We start from the raw sequence: 18,639 nt of genomic DNA on the forward strand, positions 1-18,639 counted from the left end.
TTTCTTTTCACCCCCCCCCCCCCCCCAAATGACCATAAACCTATATACGCTCACGTTCTCAAAGTAAAAGCAGAAATGTTTCCTAACCGGTGCGAGCATCATTCCTGGGAAAGTGATTTATTGCGCCACGATGAATACGGTTGAATGCGAAAAAAATCGAGAGACAACGTTCGATCCAACGCTGCGCCGGATCTAATTCGTAGATTAACGCTCTCGCGCGTTTGTGTGCATTTAACGTGGGCAAACAATGTCTGGGAGTGGCTATGTCAAGGTCAGAATCTCTATTATACATCGCGCATAGTGGTATATGTTTTTCCATAACAGTGATTACGCCGGCTTTGTTGGAATGCAAAGATGTATGCACGTATTGATTTTACATGCGTGTGTGTACAGTGGCCCAAGAAAGTATTCAGACATTTGTAGAAAGCATTTATGAATATATCATATATTGAAATTTCATTACCACTGAAATGAGATTCGATTACAGATTACAGATTATGATTACATCTGTAAAATTTGAAACAAATCTGAAAATGTACATACATAGAAGCTACAAGATATTCAGTACCAGTGAACATTTCGCGAAGATCATAAATGTATTTAAACAGTCAGTCATCCACTATTAATCAGTAAATTGCAGATATTTATACAAGTTCATATCTTTGTGAACCTAATTAAACAGACGTAAAATAGGTACAGCTTGTCTTTACCGACTAAATATTATGTTGTTTATTTTGGATATTTTATATATTTTTGACTATTATATACATTCTGCAAATATACAACCTCCAAATTTTCTATAAATACTTAAACATTCGCAATCTACTAATATGTTACAAAATTTTGTGGGGCCATCTTTAACACTTATTATTTATTTAAGGTGGCTATGCATGCTTTATATATACGTATTCATTTTTTACTGAAAATATACTTGCAATAAATGCCTTGTAACTTTTATATACATTTCAGATTGGTAAGTTCAAATACTTTCATGAGCAACTGTATACTGTATGTGTGTTTACGAGTGTACGTGCATAAAATTTTGGAATCCTTGGTCGATTACCTTCAGGACAGTCAACGGATCGTCTGGCCTCGGCTCTTCTACATTCGAGACCCTCCTCGCCTTTCGGGCAAGACGTGTACAGCTCCTCGATCGAATTTTCACCGAATATTGCGTTAATCTGAAAGTTAATCGGATAGCTTTATCGCATCCGCAAAACTAGCAATGCGCGTTTTCTTTTTTAATTCTGAATTCTAGGAAATATCGAGAAAGATTTAACGTGTAATTATTTATGCTATTTGAAATATGTAATGTAATGATCTAATTCTATATAATTATTATTCGATTTAAAATAATAGAATAGTGATACAATTTCTTGTTTTGACTTTTAAATGTTTACAGTTTTGTGTTGAAAAAAGAGTTAGATAAAATATTTGTTAGAACAATGTCTATTGATTTCTGCGTGGCATGCTTGTGGTTATTGCAATTCGGAAACATGTAATCGTGAGTACATAAATATTCTTCGATTACGATTTTCGTTACGCAACGAGAAGTGTCGAGAAGTGCCGGCACTTTTATCAGCCTCGTCCTTAGCGTATTTATTCAATGCGCATGCGTATTTTTGTTAATTAGAGTGCAAAAGTCAAGATTCAAAAACATTTCTAAATCTGAATTTTTAATTTTACTTTCTCTAAAAAAAAAAAGGGAGAGAAAAATAATCACTCGACAAACAACATCATCGCGTCTGTCACTTGAGATTATACAATTTTTAAAAAATTACCTATCAAGAAAAAAAGAAAATAATGAAGAAGTTAATTATTATGATATGAAATAATGTAATCTGCTATACATCGCTTCTATTATTATTATTACATTGTTTTATGAAGACAGATAAAATTAAACTATTAAAGTTTTAATGTTTAAATCTTACTCGTTTAAACGCTCCAGGCTTGGAGAACATTTTAACCAATTTTGCTAGCGCGTTCTCCTCCGTGACGGTGCTGACATTTTCCTCGTGACAGTGGCCAGCCAGTATCAAGAACAAGCAACAAAGTAGCAGCAACGCACCGCGAGAATACATCACGTTGTCATGGAAACACGCGCGACGAAAAAAAAGCTCACACCTCGTCCTGGATAATTTAAAATCACAACTGGTGGTCAGGTGGCAGAGAAACGCACCGACAGTTTGACTTCTCCAGCGTATTTGCCTCCTGGAGGGGATATCCTACATTGCGGTACGAATACAAGATAGAGCCGAATCATAGCTAGTGATTAATAGCTAAAGCTCATATTCAAATTTGCTCCTGCAAATTAAAATAAATAGATTAATTATTTTATTAATTTTTATCGGTATTTATTTCCTTAACAAAGGATTGATACAGTTTACTTTTTACAATTTAATCTAATAAATAGACTGCAGTTTTTTTTGCATTTATGAAAAATGTGTAAGTGCAAAAATACAAAAAATGCATTAATATATAGAAATATAAAAAATATTCAAGGTGAAGTTGTCTTTTTTCTATTTATTTTTCACATACTGTGACATGCTTAGATGGCGCTTTTAATATTTTGATGTTTTTGTAATTTTTTTAAATTATAATTGGATATTATAGTTATACCTGCTACAGTATTTAATTTATCGATGTTAAAATTTTTTTGATGGTCCTATGCATCTTGAATTTTTGTTTGTCTGAACCTTTTTACACAATAATTTGATTCTTTATAATTTTATAATTTTTCATCAAGTGGGATAATTAAATAACTGCTACTTGTAAAATTTCATTAACATTACCTCAATTATAAAGCATCAAAGAATATTTACACATACATACGTAAAATGCAAATTTCATGCACAAAAGTTGTTCGGTAATTAAGTGCAATTTGTGCGTATATCATACAAATGTAAAATTTTTCTTTGTGCTACTATAATCAAATATTCAAGCAAAATATATATTTGGAAATGTATTGTATTCTATATTCGTATATAAAAAGAAAATAAAGACAATTTATGTAACACGCATGATAAAATATATTCGTATTAAATGAAAGAAAAGAAAACCGCGTTATATTGTGTGTCACATGGTATGATTCATGCGTACCATTCTCATAATGTTTTTATTCCCTAGGATCTAGGGGATATATTTGAATTAAAAAAATTTTGAATTAAAAGTGAAAAAAAAATAAAGAAGAATATTCGTATTATAATTTCTATCATACATTCTACATATTTATGCATCTTTTATATAATATCATATATATTTATATTATAGGAATATTTCTATTTGCTACGTCCACGAGAAAGTCGTGTATACATCAGCGGTCTGGTAACTTCCATGGTAGGGATAAGGCTTTAATGCAATAGTAGAGGAGAAATGAGAGAGTTCACACGCACAATACAGATATTGCACCACGCGGTCAAGTGCCGAAGGTATCCCATGCTAATCTATACAAGAATTTACAAAGTTAGATATCTGCCTTGTTTGGTTCCACGTTACAAGAACCTATTTCATTGTACAATTCTGCGGAATACTTTTCTATTCAATATAAACAAGTATGAGAATAACAAAATCGCGCAATAATTAAACCTAGTTGTTAATTTTTCAGTATGTGGCGGAGGAAGGGGCATGAGTTTGAACAATTTTTTTCTATACACGTGTGTAACCGGCGGTTTCTCTTACTTTCCGAGATACGAAAATATGCAATAATTGCAAGGATTTTGAATTCAAAGTTTTGTGATTATGTAGATGTAGAAACAATTTTATTTCTGGAAACTGAGATCTTAGACGTGCCGAATTTAGAAAAGGACAATGAAAATGAAAGAGATAGAGAGACTGAGAGTCGAAGCGTTCGGTAACATGTAAATACTTACAAGCTAAGACCTTTAATTCAAAATTCAAACTTTCTTTTCTTTTGATTTGTGATTACTAGAAAATGCAATGGGATGATGGTTTTATGATACAGAGAAGCATCGTGTATTTCTAGTTCACTATTCAGCAAATTTCCTTAGCAAACCAGCCTGCAGCTCATATACGGCACTTAGCGAACATTTGTTTGCTAATAAAATTATTAAAATAGTAGATAGTAAAATTATTAAAACTATTCATTTCGGGCATTTTGTAATGCTAGCTCTTGACTTGCGGGAGTCACCCTGTTACCAACCCGCCGTTTACCAGCGATTAACTCCCTTACTCTAGTTCAAGAGTATACAGCGCTACAGACGCGATTTATAATTAGATTTATTAGTCAGCACACCATGTGCAAACGCCAACCAACCCCAAACGATCACAACATTTGATCAACCACGGGGAATAAACAGTGATGAATGAAATTCATACCAATATACTTATTACATTTTTTTAAATAAAATGGGACCAAATACGATATAATTTGGAACATATTTGCTTATTTAATAAATGATAATTAAATACATATCAATAAGTAACTGTAATTCAAAATATATCGTATTTGATCTCATTTTATTCAGAAAGCTCTCTCAAATATGTTAGTAAAAATTTAATTTAGAAAGAGTTAAAAATAAAAAAATTTCATTTTTGAATGAGTACCTACATACATTGTCTCAGCGATATTTGACATTGAATTATGTTATATTACTCAACTACGACGGGTCGTCGAACTTCACGAAGCATAGAGAGGCATCTCTCCCCTGTGAAGGGGATGTCGACCATGCAATTAGCGAGAGATTCTTTTTCTGCAGATATATCACGTCAGAAATATTATTTGCAGTCTATCTATTGCAGTAAACTATTGAAATTACTAATAAAATGAAATTTAGATTTTATTATAACAAAAACATTATCGCGAGGAAAGTAAATTTTGTGTTAAATCTAAAAAGTTATCGTGTATAGAGAATATATTAAAATTATTGTATCATTTCATTAATCCATTACCGTTTGAAGGAAACGATTCTCTTTTCTTCTCTAAAAAAGATATAATGATTTCTTTCTAAAGCAACTAATTTTAATTATTGTGCGATTTTGTTATTCTCATACTTGTCTGTTTCAAATAGAAAAGTAGCTTTTTCATAGAATCATACAATGAAATGAAATCTTGTATATAGGTTCTTGTATTTACTAACATAGAACACCTTCAGAATTTGGCCGCTGAAAGCAGCAATAGTCCGGAAACAACCGGAATCACAAATGTGAGCATTCTCATTTCCTCTCTGATAATAAGGTGTGCTTTACAAATCAGCTGCTAGCCATAGAGAGCTATGTTCTAGTAGGTTAGTGAAAACAAACTATACAAATGTATAGTATTAAATTGATAATGTATAATATAGTATAGTATAAACAGGGAGGAAATTTCCTCTTTGAAAGTACATATTATGTAACCATAGGTGAGCTATTTCGTTAATGATTTAACAGGTGGAGCCACTATTTTGTCGACAACCTACAAAACGCTACTATATCTAATGATGTATCTACTGTATGAATTTAGTAAATATAAATTTAGTGAATGAATTTAGTAGCATTTCCAATATTGTTTAATTTACTTTTGATTTTACCTAATAACGAAGGTTGTGTGTGATTATAGAAATCTTATTAAATACGATTAGAAACAATGGATGCATATGAACTATTTCGAAAACTTTCTACTGGTGTAAAATTTGATAGGAAGCGTTTTCAAGTTGATGCAGAAAGATTTCAGGTATTCTTTGAAAATAAAACATTACATTTGAAGATGCAAATATATTTTAAATAAATTTCTTATTTGATACAGCTTGTCAACAAACAATCTGGAAATGGAGTTAATGATGATAAAATAAACATTAAATCCTTTGATAACATAAATCATTCAATATTATGTGAGAAAAGAAAATATGATGAGGTCGAGAAAGAAACTGAAAATATTAATGACTTGACGTTGCTTGATGGAATGTCTATTCCTCAAAATAAAAATAAAAAGTGTAAAGTAGCCTTAACTGAAGAGAAACGATTAAAGTTAGAAAAAGAAAAGGTTTACAATATTTTATTGATATAAGTTAATGTAAGAGACAATAATTGTTTTAAAATACTATATTTCTTCATTTAGATTAATCAGTTTCGCAATCATCATCGCATAAGTGTCACAGGCAATTGTATACCTAAACCTATCTCAGAATTTATTGAACTATCAACAACTTACAATATATCTCAAAAATTAATATATAATATTACAAATTGTGGTTATAAATGTCCTACTCCAATTCAAATGCAGGCTATACCCGTCATGCTGCAAGTAAGATTACTATAGTTATTACTGAGATTTTATTTATATCAATGCTTTTAGCTAAAAATAAAACATCGATGTTTTTATAATTATGATTAAAATAGGGTAGAAATGTACTAGCTTGCGCCCCAACTGGATCTGGAAAAACAGCTGCATTTCTGTTACCTATAATTCATTATTTAGGTGGACCAGAGAAGAAAGGATTTAGAGCTGTTATATTAAGCCCAACAAGAGAATTAGCAAAACAAACATATAGAGAATGTTTGCGTCTTAGCGAAGGATGTAATTTTAGAGTTCATATTATAAGTAAAGTGAATCAAGCATTAAACAAATATGGACTTAAAAGTTCACAGAAATTTGGTTAGTACAAATTGTATGGAAAATTATACATCAAAGTAATATGATATACAATTGTATTTTTATTTATTGTAGATATATTAATCACTACACCAAAAAGAATAATATACCTGTTGAATCAGGATCCACCAGCTATTTCTTTTAGCAAGTAATAATATATATATATATATTGTTATATCTTAATCTTATCAAAGTTATGTATAATGCATGAAACATTAAAAATTTTATAGTGTCGAATGGTTAATTGTGGATGAAGTAGATAAACTCTTTGAGGATGGCACAAGGTGCTTCAGAGACCAGTTAGAAGCAATTTCAAAGTCATGTACAAATGAAAACTTACATAAAGCAATGTTTAGTGCAACCAATACTCCTATAGTGACCAAATGGTGTAGACGTAATCTGAAAGGTCTTATAACAGTTACTGTTGGACACAGGTTTAATTTTCTTTTTTTATATGTATAACAAATTATATACTGTTTCTTTAAACAAGTGATTATTGGTATTACATCTATCATAGGAATGCTGCAACAGACTTAGTAGAACAAGAATTGTTATTTGTTGGCGCAGAGAGAGGAAAACTTGTGGCGCTTAGAAATATTATTCAAAAGGTATCATCTTTATTTATCAATATATTTGTGAAATCTATTTTAATAAATTGTCACGTGAATAATTGCATTTGATAAAGGGAGTATTACCACCTGTACTAGTATTTGTGCAAAGCAAGGAAAGAGCACAAGAATTATTTAACGAACTTATATATGATGGAGTCAATGTTGATGTTATTCATGCTGATAGAACACAAACACAGGTATATTTTACATAGATGATAACTTATTAACCAAATAATATTAAATATAATACACTTCTTTTCTTTTCAGCGAGACAATGTCGTTCGTTGTTTTAGAGAGGGAAAAATATGGGTATTAATATGTACAGAATTAATGGCAAGAGGTATTGATTTCAAAGGTGTAAATCTTGTTATTAATTACGATTTCCCACCATCTGCTATTTCTTATGTTCATAGAATTGGTATGTATTTCCAAATTTGATGAAAAAATTAAATATCTCAAAACTCTCAATATGTATTGTTTTAAATAGGTCGCACTGGTAGAGCTGGACATAAAGGAAAAGCAATTACTTTTTTTACTGTACAAGACACTACAAATTTGAGAAGGTAAATGTTGTTGAAGTATTATATTAAAACATGTAAATATGATAAAATTATTTTATGTAAATATCTACAAATAGTTTTTAACATTTTAGTATAGCTACTATCATGCGTGAATCTGGTTGTAATGTTCCTGATTATATGTTAGCCATGAAAAAACATAGTAAAAGGGAAAGACGGAAACATGAATGCAAGGCTCCTATTAGAGAAAGTATATCAACTCTACCTACATTCAAACGTGTACAAACATTTAAAAAAAGGTATGATGTATGTAGTTATACTTGCTTCTAGTAAATATCTAGTAATTAGGATATTATTTCTTAAAATTACTATTCTTTATTTGCATGTTACAGAAAAGTTGCTGTAAACGATTCCAAAAAGAAATCTGAATTAAAAAGTGAAGAGAATAAAGATAAAAAAATAAATACAAAACATTTAAAAAAAAGAGAAATAGATAAAGAACGTACAATTTAAAAAAGAAAGAATGACTTAAAAAATTTCTGAATAAAATGTGAGTAAAAGAAATAGTCTTATATATACTTAATATCGTGTATATTAACCGATACATATTGTAAACTAATAAAAAATTTATAATCATATTACATGTGAAGTAAATATATTGTATGAATGATAAAATATTTTAAATACATACGTATAAACGCTTACGTATATATAAATATGTTATATATATCCATCAATCATCATCAAAGGATAAACTATTAAGTAAGTATGTTAAATATATTTGTATGGCCTGATATGGTTTATTACAATACTATATTATATTGTCTGTATAATAGGATAATTATTGATTTTATATGTACACTTACACACTCATACATATCATATAAAAATATTATATATTTAAAAATATATTATTAACAATATTATATTCTTAATTAGCATATTTTCATTATGAAATAGTAATTGAGATATTGAATACAATATTTAATACAAAATATCACATCTTTATTACACATGGCAATATATTAAATTTGTGTATCTGATATGTATTAGCCTATACGGATCAATTTATATGAACACACATTATAAGATAGTTGTATTAGATGAATATTGATTATTATGGTATTCATTAAAATAAATTGCTTTTGATAAGAAAAGGTTATCATTACTTTTTAAGAATTATGTTACAATTATGATGTTATAAACTTGAGTATACATGAATTTTATTTTGTACTTTTGAATATTAATCACAAAAAGATACTTAAAAATCATGGCACTAGCTCATTTCTTTTATTTAAAATGTTGAAATCTGAGTAATTGTATTTGACTACTATGTATTTACCGTTTAAGTAATTATATATTTTTGTACAATATACACATAAGTTAATATACACATCAGTTAAAACATTTCATACCCTATTTGTGTATATTTTACATATCCACAAGAACATGTTTTTTTAATTTTATAGAAATATTAAAATTCATTTTCTTTCAGTAAAACATATGGTACAAATGAAATATAAAAAATATATTATTACGTTTCACATAGCCAATCACAAGGTAGTTTCGGCATTTTATTTGCTGGCCATGGAAGGTAGCCTGCCGTTTTAAAAATCCAATAATCATAAGATACTTTAGCTATCAAGCTTATCAATAGCACGACTTCTGTAGCAATAATATAATAAATATAATCTGTCCAATCACCAGGATAAACGCACATTTTTGAAGGTTCTAAGTCAACAACTTTTTCCTTTACATTTTCGCATAATACTTCATCAGAATCTAATATGCGAGTTTGTAACCATACCTGAGTTATAATATATAACATTAAACATTAGAAAAAATGCAGATCAATATTATATTATAGTCAAAATATTACCTTTAGGTACTTGGCCGTGTTACAATCACAATGTAATTCATTTCCCCCAAGCTTTACTAATCGCGAACTGATAAAACTTTTGTCATGAGTATTAGGGCTTAAAATGTATGTTGGAAGCTGCGCATTTAAAATATCATGCATAATATTGAAATATTCTTATTTACTACTTACCAAACTTCTTTGAATTCTACTTACAGATTTAATTTTATTGTATCTTAAACTAAGGAAAGCATAATTATCTAAAAATTTGGACCCTTCTAATTTATTTATAGACGATATATGATTATAGTCTGCATAAAACTCTCTTATATCTTCATAACATGGATTGGTACTCAGATCATCTAATGCAGTGATCTATAACAATTAATGATAACAATAATAACATATCACTTAATGATATAATAAAAATGATAAAAATATTATTTTCGTATTATATTTTTATATAATTAATCTTTAATTTTTATCGATGAGATAAGCATCAACAAATAGCAATCAAGTAAATTAACATACTTTATTGATTTAGACAACGTAAAAAAATATAATATTTACGTACATTATTATATGATACATTCAGGGATATAGTATTGCGTGGTAATTTTTCAGGTAATTCGGTAATTTGAATTCCGCTACAATCTACATTTACCGCTAAAGTCGGTGGTTTACCTTCGACAATATCCAATCTTTTGAAGTTGCATTGACATTGCCATGTATCACCTTTTGGACATTCTGTTTGCAACTATCGATCCATGAAATAAAATTAGATAATAAATATCACATTAGAACGTTAATTGAATTGCTACTTATATCGCATGATACTGGACTCTAAAAATATAATTTTTGTCTTTAAACTATTACCAAACTAAGATATCGAACTTGTTTCAATGGAACTTGTTCTGTAGTGTTGAACCAATGCCAAGTCTTACTAGCTGAACATACAGTTTCATTTTCATGATTGAAATTAATTTGCTTTTCTCCTGTTTTATTAATATATTGGTAAATGTCATGACACCAAAGTGTATTTGTTCCTAAACATAAAAGCTATGTTATATCTTAAACAATCTGTACAATGTTGATATTGAAATCTATCACCAGTTCCTACTTACCTGAAATATCAAGCCAAAATTCTCGGCCATTCATTGTATTTAAGGCTGGTAAATGTGTGAGATTATTATAAGACAAATCCAAAGTAGTGAGTTGAGCTAATCGAGTAAGTGAATTATTCTCTACTTCGATGAGAGCATTGTTTGAAAGATTCAAGCAAACTGTTGGTGTCATCATTCGAAATTGTCCCTTCACTCTATTAATTTTACCATCGGTAATTGCAAGTGACTTTAGCCTTCTCCACCGAATTTCACTTACATTGAATACATCCAATGTTGCATTTCTTATATGTATGTATGATATGTTTGATGGAAATCCTGTAATGATCAAAATATTATTAGAATACTTGCAATAAACCTCGAAACATATGTCAAATACTTGTGTATGTAATGTATCAATAAAATAATCGTATTTTACTTGTCATTAACATAATTTTATAATAACCTGCACAGGAAAGTTCCAATTCAAAGTTCTGAACATCCAAGTTGCAACAAAGTACAGCATTGCCCTCGGGATTATTATGGGCCAAAACAATTTTCTTACAAGAACATCGAGTTGTTTTAACATCAGGACATTCACTAGATAGCCGGTAAAAGCATTGTTCTAAAAGACCATCAGATATCCCAATAATCGAAGTTGAAGAGGATGTTTGTTGATCTTCTTCTGTCCTTGCACTTGCTACACCAGCATATAAACACACCATTATGGCAAACCACTGCATCTGCAAATCCAATTGATCCTTTTAAAAAAAATATTAATTAATTAATAACTTTATACCTTACATAGTTATTTTAATACGCAAATAAAATGCAAATTTTTCATTATAAAATTAGCACAAATATTTCCACTGTGACAATATATTAAATTAAACTTAAAACAAAATTTTTTATCATACAAAATCATTAACATTTCATAATACATATATTGTTAAAATTAGTAATTCAATTGTCATAATACTTTGTTGTCTAATAATATTAATATTAACAACATTTCTCAAGTCATAAACAGAGATTGAACGCCTAAATATTACTTAGCTTATAAATAAAAAGAGAAAGTTTTCATAAAAATTTCATATGAAAGTTACTATTATTATTTTACTTATAATTGAATTTAATGCTAACAATTATTTATCTAATTATAAAAATAGTTTGTATTATTTTGCTGCTGCTTCTGATTTCTTATTTTAATAAAAACTAATCATAATAAGGGTATTGAAACAGTACAAAATTTAACACAATAATTTAATTAATGTAATGTCGTTTTAATTGGATTCTATAAAAAATATTACATATCTTCGTAAGAAGATATAAAATTAATTTTCTTTTCGCAAAATATACGTATACTATATTTATTCACATATGGGCTTATGAATTTGTATAATTAAAAATAAAAATTGTAAGTAAGACAGAAAACGTATAACTTAAAAATCTATACGTTGTAAAATAAAAATCTATCCTTTGGAAATCTACCTCTAGTTTTCGCAAAAATTAACTGGAAACGATATTGTAATTGTATTTTAAAAAAGGATTATATTCATAATAATTAATTGATAAAATAGTGTATTCCTATAATTTTACATTAACTAAAAATATTAGTGCTGTAACGTCATACAGATTTAGAAATAAATACGAAATAAACTGTAAGCATTTCAAGTTTTCGTAAGTAAAAACTTCATTTTCATGGTTTAACCATGTTTATAAGCAGAGATAAAGTATACATATATACACATACGGTCATACAACATATTGAAAAGAAAACTTTTTGAAAAAGATGTATATCATATAATTTATTCGTTATTATAATAAATTTTGGATACAGTTAAGGCTGCAGCAATAATTTTAACAAAGAATGAAAACTAATATCGAAACTTACTCTCGAACATAACTCGAACATACATTGCCGTGTTTCACTGAGAAAGAATTGAAAAAGTTACTTATTATGTACATATATATATATATATACATATGGATAAGGCATGGGATTTATACTTAAATTACTAATATCGAGTAAAAATTTGAAAAAATGCATTTTTTATTCAAATTTCAGTTACCTTCATCTTGCACAGTTTTATAATAAAACTGGCAAAAAATTCTTCTACATTGCGAAGTAATTTTTAAGTTGTATTGTTTTCCATTCGATGTAGAACAACGTTATGTATGCAACTGATAGAGATAACTCACGGATAAAAATAATCACAATTGAGAATAAACAAAATTTTGTTCCTGTGTAAGAAAGGCACACATATTGCGTATTCGCACTAAAAGAATGTGGGTAAATTAATTCGTTTAGCAGTCTCCGACACTTTAGGTCATACAGGTCGACCTATTAATGAATCAAAATTGGTTAGCTAGTGGCAGAACGCGTCGCTTATTACACTCGGTGGCCCTGTACAAACGATAAATTACTCCATCACTAGAATCACTGTTATCCTCCTTTCCTAACTTTGCTTTCATCTTTTGTTTTTTTATGTTTCTGATATTTAATTATTTACATATCTACATATCATGTAATATACCCAGTAGAATAATAAATATTACAAAAATGTTCGTAATCTAACATTCCATTAAATACATATGCATGTATGCTCCATATTAATTAGTTCTTATAAAAGTTAAGTATTAATCCTGTGTACATACATATATATATACATAAGTATACATAAGTACATATATATATATGTATTAGGATGTTACTACTGACTATTAATGTAGTTATATAGATTTGTAATATTTTTCATTTCTGTGACATTCATTATTTACAATTAATCGAATTAATAACATATAAACAAGGTTCGGTCTACACGCGCTTTAACATATCTAAATAATTCGAGAAATTTATTACATTTCGATTAATCAATTTAACGTTGTTTTAACATATTTTATGCTTATACTAGGTAACTTTATGAACTATAAAAGAAATATAATGTATAATTAAATGTTAATTTTCAAAATTGAAAATTCCTAACGATAATGGTATTTACGTATATATATGAATATACGATACTAAGTTATTGTATTGTAATGCTTAAACAAAGCATGTCCTAACAGTTCCTAATAGCTATGAAATAAGATGATAATGATTCAATATTCAATACAATACCATTAAATCAATCGCATAAAAATGTTCAATATGTAATCAATGATACAAATATGTTAATGATATTTATTTCTTACTGCACAAAGTATAGATTATAGATCTGATCTTTCTTACTGCATTGATGGTAAAAAATGATTGAATCTGTTGGATAATTGTAAAAACAAGTTGGTGAAACTATTTACATTATTATTAAATTTTTATTTCTTCGAAATATAATATAGCTAATGATATCATTTTATAATTATTTAGCTTTGTAATTAGAAATATATGTACGTATATAAAACATAATATTTAAATAAAGTTAAGAAGTTAAATTTAACACACTTCTATTTTCTTGTAAAATGTTATTTTCTTTTAATATTACTCAGGTTCTTTTAACAGAAGAATATAATGATTTTAAATAACTTAACAAATAGTAATAAAATTAATATATATAATATATATATATTAATATATATATGTTGACATATCTTTTTAACAAAGTAATTTTTTGTGGAAAAATATCACTTTGGGAATAGTATACCTCTAAATTTGATTTCCTCTTTAATTTAACATATTAAAGTTTGAAAATTAATAGCTTGGTTTCTACAAATTTGTATGTTTACTGTCCTAAATGACAAGTGACAAAGAAGAATAGCAGGAGTAATTGGTCATGATAAAGCACATATTAAAGACAAAACGTTATCCGAAAGTAAAATTAAAATTAAAGATAAAAATTTCTATTCCATTAGACGACAAATTAATATAATATATAATATAATATTTTAAGTGACATATTTTTATGTGTTAATCGTAGAGAGTCTTTTAAGTGAGTTAACCTTCTTCATATCGAATAATCTTTGCATTTTGCATATACACTTATTGCTGTTTGTCAGTGTTTTAAGATGGCGGACTTAAACGAGAAGTTGTTAGCAGAACTCCTCAAAAAACCTGGAAATAATGTATGTGCGGATTGTGGGGCAAAGAGTGAGTGGGTTTTCTAAGAAGCATTACCGTATCGTAATGTAGAAGACATTAACGGGGATTTATTTTATTCTATTATATTACAAACTATTCACTAGTTGAATACGAAATCTTGTTTTCCTAACTTTATTCAGGATAAATCCCAAAATAATTTAATTATAACTCTAGTATTAGAAATGATAATGTTGAAACTGTTATTTTTATTTGCCTTTACTTTGTTACAACTAACTGAAAAAATTTGCTTTGTACAACATCGTTGTTCTAAAGTGATATTATTAATTCAGCAATTAGTTTACGTTTATGCATATAGTATAAGGCTTATGATGTTGTGTGATTACAAATTTTTGTATGAATTATATTTAAAATAGGCTATATTGTATTTGTTTTAAAGAATCTTGAAATTGTTTCATTTGGAATGCTTTTTATGTAAGGAATTTAAAGGTGTCGCTATAATATCTGGTACCAGTTCAGTTTATAATTGTATATAGTAATAAAGAGATTTCATGCATCTAGATTGTGTTACTTCTTACGTTTATTTACCTCTCTTGCTATAATCTTTCTGGAATGATATATAGCATTATGTGTTATTCTTTTAAAATGAGTAGCTAGCTTGTTTTGTCATTTTAAAAGTAATGCATATCATATTTCTTTATTTATTGAAATCTTTTTCACAGTCATATGTGTTTATGTTTATCTATATTTGAATAAATTATAGCTATGTCAGAAAATCAGAAAATAAAATATTTTCATAAGGTTAATTGGAATTAAATTCCAGATCCAGAATGGGCTTCTTATAACATAGGAATATTTGTATGCACAAGGTGTGCAGGTATACATAGATCAATGGGTGCACATATTTCTAAAGTTAAGCATTTAAAACTGGACAGGTGGGAAGATTCTCAAGTAAATAGAATTAGAGAAGTTGGTAATATCGCAGCTAGGCTTCATTATGAAGAACGTGTACCTCCATGTTATCGCAGACCAAATCCGGATGCACCACAGTACGTTGTTATATATGTATTTGTAACAATAAGTTAGAAACAAATATATTCTAAAAATCATCCTTTTCGATTAACAGAGTATTGGTAGAGCAATGGATAAGAGCAAAATATGAAAGAGAAGAATTTTGTCATCCAGAGAGGCAAAATCATTATGTGTCAGGATTTATGGAAGGATTTTTAATGAAACGTGGTAAAGAAGATTCGCGATATCATCCTCGAAAATTTGTTCTTTGTGAGGCAGATGATACTCTCAAGTATCATGTTAAAGAAAATAAGGTTTATGAACATTAATTATAAATATTTATTTAATATTTGGTATGTACTATTTCTATTCTTACCAGTTATTATGTTTTAAGGAACCCAAAGCTGTCCTTAGAATATCGGAGTTAAACGTGGCTTTTGCTCCTCCTAAAACTTGTAATCAAAACAGTCTACAAATATCATTTATGAAAGATGGAACCACAAGACATATCTATGTATATCATGAAGATCCAGAAGTAATTACAAATTGGTATTTGGCAATACGATGCGCTAAGTTACATCGTCTGCAAGTTGCATATCCAGGAGCAACCGAGGCTGAATTACTTTCACAACTTACTAGAGACTTCCCACGTGAAGGGTTTTTATGGAAAACTGGACCTAGGTATACGGATGCTTACAAGAAAAGATGGTTCACATTAGATGGACGAAAACTAATGTATCATGACGATCCCATGGTCTGCACATACTTATTTACTAGATACAAGTATATTATTACTATTGAAAGATAATTAATAAGTTTATTTTGTGTCAATTTGAAGGATGCACATCCAAAAGGTGAAATCTTCTTGGGACACAGTTCAGATGGTTTTGCAGTAAAAACAGGAGTACCTCCGGGTGCAAGGGATCAAGGGTTTTCATTTACTCTTGAAACACCAGATAGAACCTATCTCCTTTCTGCTCAAAGCGATGATGATAGATCACAATGGATAAGTGTAATTCAAAAAGTGATAGACAAACCACTTACTCCACAAGATGCAACTGGTAAGTCTTACCAAAATAAAGAGAAAAATTCAAAAAAGGGAAAGTTAAAAACGTTGCATAATGTTGTTTTTAATTAAACGTTTACAGTGGCAGCACGTCTTATAAGAAAACGCACAGCCAGTGGAACAATGAATATATTTTCATCTACAAGGTAGGGCTGGATCCCTCTTAGGTGCCTTTCCTAATTGTTAAAAGTGAATATTAGATGAACCAATTAAGTCGTTTTATTAAGACTGTTGAGGAAGTAGATCAATCGATCCGATAGTAAATAGATAATGTTTTGTAATCGCACAATACTATCGAATGCCGTACGCATATTTATTCATAAAAATATACGTTATATCTTATACATACATATAACGTTATAAAAAATACTTTTTAAGTAAACACGATGTAATTTTTAATATTCTCGTATGATCATTATCAACAAATTTAGAAAGTTTAATATGGTCAAGTAGTAAATTCAATTGATCTAAATACATATATCGAATAAGTGGTTCTTTCTGATAACATAATATGAAAATGAAATAAATATAACAAAGTTGATATACTCTTTGAAGATACTTTTATCTTGAAATGCTTTTTGCTTACTGTCAAATCAAGGTGACAGTATTATATATTACATTATGAACAATTTTTACTTAATAATATTACTATGTAATATTTATTTGCGGATTAATGGAAACGTATAAAATTCTAACAAAATACATAATATCCTTTTTGGAAATTTAAACTAAGTATTGTATAGTAATGTAATGTGTGGAAAAAAGAAGTAATGAAAGTAGAGCATACTGAATGAATGTCTAAGTGTTTAAATTTTGTTCAATACTTGAATTCAATATTATTTGCAGTATTTTTGTTCTGTGATGATTATCGATCACTTAGATTTCCAAAATAAGTGTAAAACTATAAATAGTGCGATATTCTATATGGAAGTAGTAAACTTTCATGGCCTATCCTTTTATGCATTCTTTTATACAATCACAGTAGGTATAATGTAAGCTAAATCAGTCAGATTCTACATACATAATGGTACATACATACATATTGTGTTGCTACAAATATATGTATTATATAATTAATATATTATAACATTTATACGAACAATATTTATTATAGAAACGTGAAATGCATATAATCTTTCATTGCCTTGAACATGAAATAAGCTTTTTCTTATAAAATACATGTTTGTACAATGATCAAATCTTTTTCATAAAACTGTTTCAAATGAAGAGACTAGTTCATTTTACATACGTATATGTGTCATGAACATACATGCAAATTAAGAGTAATAAAAATATTTTACTTGTTTCAAAAATGGAAGGTAATATTTTCATACTAGTGCATTGTATTATTGAAAACACATTTCAATGATAATAATAGTATGACATTTTTCTTTAACGTGATATATCTCTTTTTGTATTCTAAATTTAATTCTATTTAAAAGTTAAAAGTAATATTGGAATATTATTTGTTTACTGATAGAAATCGTATTGTTATATCGAAATAATGTGATTTCCTCCCTTCCTTGTTTCAGAATATTTTCTTTGCAATACTAATCAGAGTATTACTTATCTATTAGATTAAATATCAGTTTGAGGGTGTACATTTTCTGTGAAAAAATGAAAATATTTTCCTAGATATAGCAATATTCCACTATGCATATGTATAACTTATATACATCATATATTTAATGTTGATATACTGTATATACACTAAATTCACTATATACATACAGGTGACTTATTTATTTCACAATTTTATCAAGTTTTTGATTGGTTTATATAAATTAAAGTTGGAAATTTTTATTTTTAATGGTTTGGAATATAATAATTATATCATAAGGAAATCTTTAATTTCT

The 18,639-nt window shown here is 28.2% G+C and overlaps 5 protein-coding genes across 17 annotated transcripts in view; 3 read left to right on the plus strand and 2 right to left on the minus strand.

The window, feature by feature from the left end:
• LOC100745791 overlaps positions 1-2,227 on the minus strand; it is a 9,678-nt gene extending 7,451 nt beyond the window's left edge. The window contains exons 1-2 of the mRNA XM_003491636.4: positions 1,932-2,227; positions 1,064-1,181 (exon numbers count right to left, since the gene is read on the minus strand). Coding sequence (XP_003491684.1) covers positions 1,064-1,181; positions 1,932-2,081 — 268 coding nt within the window. The 5' untranslated portion in view covers positions 2,082-2,227. The remainder of the gene's footprint in view (positions 1-1,063; positions 1,182-1,931) is intronic.
• A 1,036-nt stretch (positions 2,228-3,263) lies between these two features.
• On the plus strand, positions 3,264-4,839 carry LOC117152000. Of its 2 annotated transcripts, XM_033322267.1 has the most exons (3): positions 3,281-3,428; positions 3,605-3,850; positions 3,929-4,839. In XM_033322267.1, exons 1-3 carry the CDS (start codon positions 3,373-3,375, stop codon positions 3,954-3,956), a joined length of 330 nt encoding a protein of 109 aa, XP_033178158.1. In that variant the 5' UTR covers positions 3,281-3,372; the 3' UTR covers positions 3,957-4,839. The 2 variants fall into 2 exon arrangements, 1 of the variants encoding a protein (XP_033178158.1); XR_004462203.1 differs by having other exon boundaries at positions 3,264-3,857.
• A 250-nt stretch (positions 4,840-5,089) lies between these two features.
• On the plus strand, positions 5,090-8,949 carry LOC100748973 (probable ATP-dependent RNA helicase DDX52). 7 transcript variants are annotated; one of them, XM_033322264.1, is made up of 14 exons: positions 5,101-5,243; positions 5,386-5,441; positions 5,555-5,668; positions 5,741-5,977; positions 6,053-6,238; positions 6,334-6,589; positions 6,662-6,734; positions 6,817-7,020; positions 7,104-7,194; positions 7,272-7,394; positions 7,465-7,615; positions 7,685-7,760; positions 7,850-8,014; positions 8,108-8,349. In XM_033322264.1, exons 3-14 carry the CDS (start codon positions 5,582-5,584, stop codon positions 8,226-8,228), a joined length of 1,770 nt encoding a protein of 589 aa, XP_033178155.1. In that variant the 5' UTR covers positions 5,101-5,243; positions 5,386-5,441; positions 5,555-5,581; the 3' UTR covers positions 8,229-8,349. The 7 variants fall into 7 exon arrangements, with proteins under 7 accessions (XP_012244374.1, XP_033178155.1, XP_012244376.1 ...); XM_012388953.3 differs by having other exon boundaries at positions 5,102-5,243; positions 5,386-5,436; positions 5,550-5,668; XM_012388951.3 differs by lacking the exon at positions 5,386-5,441 and having other exon boundaries at positions 5,090-5,243.
• Positions 8,950-9,050: 101 nt separating this feature from the next.
• LOC100749093 (protein halfway) lies at positions 9,051-13,155 on the minus strand. Of its 5 annotated transcripts, none has more exons than XM_012388957.3 (9): positions 12,746-13,155; positions 12,568-12,604; positions 11,140-11,416; positions 10,698-11,012; positions 10,450-10,619; positions 10,148-10,330; positions 9,790-9,948; positions 9,595-9,711; positions 9,250-9,522 (listed from the first exon to the last, which is right to left on the minus strand). In XM_012388957.3, the coding sequence occupies exons 2-9, from the start codon at positions 12,586-12,588 to the stop codon at positions 9,250-9,252; spliced, it is 1,515 nt and encodes a 504-aa protein (XP_012244380.1). In that variant the 5' UTR covers positions 12,589-12,604; positions 12,746-13,155. The 5 variants fall into 5 exon arrangements, with proteins under 5 accessions (XP_012244377.1, XP_012244380.1, XP_012244378.1 ...); XM_012388955.3 differs by having other exon boundaries at positions 11,140-11,434; XM_012388954.3 differs by lacking the exon at positions 12,746-13,155 and having other exon boundaries at positions 9,051-9,522; positions 11,140-11,434; positions 12,568-12,588.
• A 1,234-nt stretch (positions 13,156-14,389) lies between these two features.
• Positions 14,390-17,876, plus strand: LOC100745908 (arf-GAP with dual PH domain-containing protein 1-like). Of its 2 annotated transcripts, XM_003491637.4 has the most exons (7): positions 14,390-14,599; positions 14,667-14,757; positions 15,530-15,755; positions 15,833-16,031; positions 16,112-16,471; positions 16,556-16,778; positions 16,866-17,876. In XM_003491637.4, exons 2-7 carry the CDS (start codon positions 14,676-14,678, stop codon positions 16,931-16,933), a joined length of 1,158 nt encoding a protein of 385 aa, XP_003491685.1. In that variant the 5' UTR covers positions 14,390-14,599; positions 14,667-14,675; the 3' UTR covers positions 16,934-17,876. The 2 variants fall into 2 exon arrangements, with proteins under 2 accessions (XP_003491685.1, XP_033178129.1); XM_033322238.1 differs by lacking the exon at positions 14,390-14,599 and having other exon boundaries at positions 14,691-14,757; positions 15,508-15,755.
• Positions 17,877-18,639: the final 763 nt, after the last annotated feature.

The sequence above is a fragment of the Bombus impatiens genome, unplaced genomic scaffold, assembly GCF_000188095.3.
Source record: "Bombus impatiens unplaced genomic scaffold, BIMP_2.2 scf_0582, whole genome shotgun sequence".
NCBI classification, from domain to species: domain Eukaryota; kingdom Metazoa; phylum Arthropoda; class Insecta; order Hymenoptera; family Apidae; genus Bombus; species Bombus impatiens.

Coding starts and splice junctions, on each gene's coding strand:
- LOC100749093 (XM_012388954.3), bottom strand. CDS start 12,588: ATGTTCGAGTTATGTTCGAGA. Junction 10,331..10,449: donor AAGTTCGATATCTTAGTTTG/GTAATAGTTTAA, acceptor ATGGATCGATAG/TTGCAAACAGAATGTCCAAA. Junction 9,523..9,594: donor ACACGGCCAAGTACCTAAAG/GTAATATTTTGA, acceptor ATTATAACTCAG/GTATGGTTACAAACTCGCAT.
- LOC100748973 (XM_012388951.3), top strand. CDS start 5,582: ATGGATGCATATGAACTATTTCGAAAACTTTCTACTGGTGTAAAATTT. Junction 6,735..6,816: donor CCAGCTATTTCTTTTAGCAA/GTAATAATATAT, acceptor AAAATTTTATAG/TGTCGAATGGTTAATTGTGG. Junction 7,395..7,464: donor CTGATAGAACACAAACACAG/GTATATTTTACA, acceptor TTTTCTTTTCAG/CGAGACAATGTCGTTCGTTG.
- LOC117152000 (XM_033322267.1), top strand. CDS start 3,373: ATGAGAGAGTTCACACGCACAATACAGATATTGCACCACGCGGTCAAG. Junction 3,429..3,604: donor CACGCGGTCAAGTGCCGAAG/GTATCCCATGCT, acceptor TTAATTTTTCAG/TATGTGGCGGAGGAAGGGGC. Junction 3,851..3,928: donor ACTGAGAGTCGAAGCGTTCG/GTAACATGTAAA, acceptor TGTGATTACTAG/AAAATGCAATGGGATGATGG.
- LOC100745908 (XM_003491637.4), top strand. CDS start 14,676: ATGGCGGACTTAAACGAGAAGTTGTTAGCAGAACTCCTCAAAAAACCT. Junction 15,756..15,832: donor CCAAATCCGGATGCACCACA/GTACGTTGTTAT, acceptor TTCGATTAACAG/AGTATTGGTAGAGCAATGGA. Junction 16,032..16,111: donor ATCATGTTAAAGAAAATAAG/GTTTATGAACAT, acceptor TTATGTTTTAAG/GAACCCAAAGCTGTCCTTAG.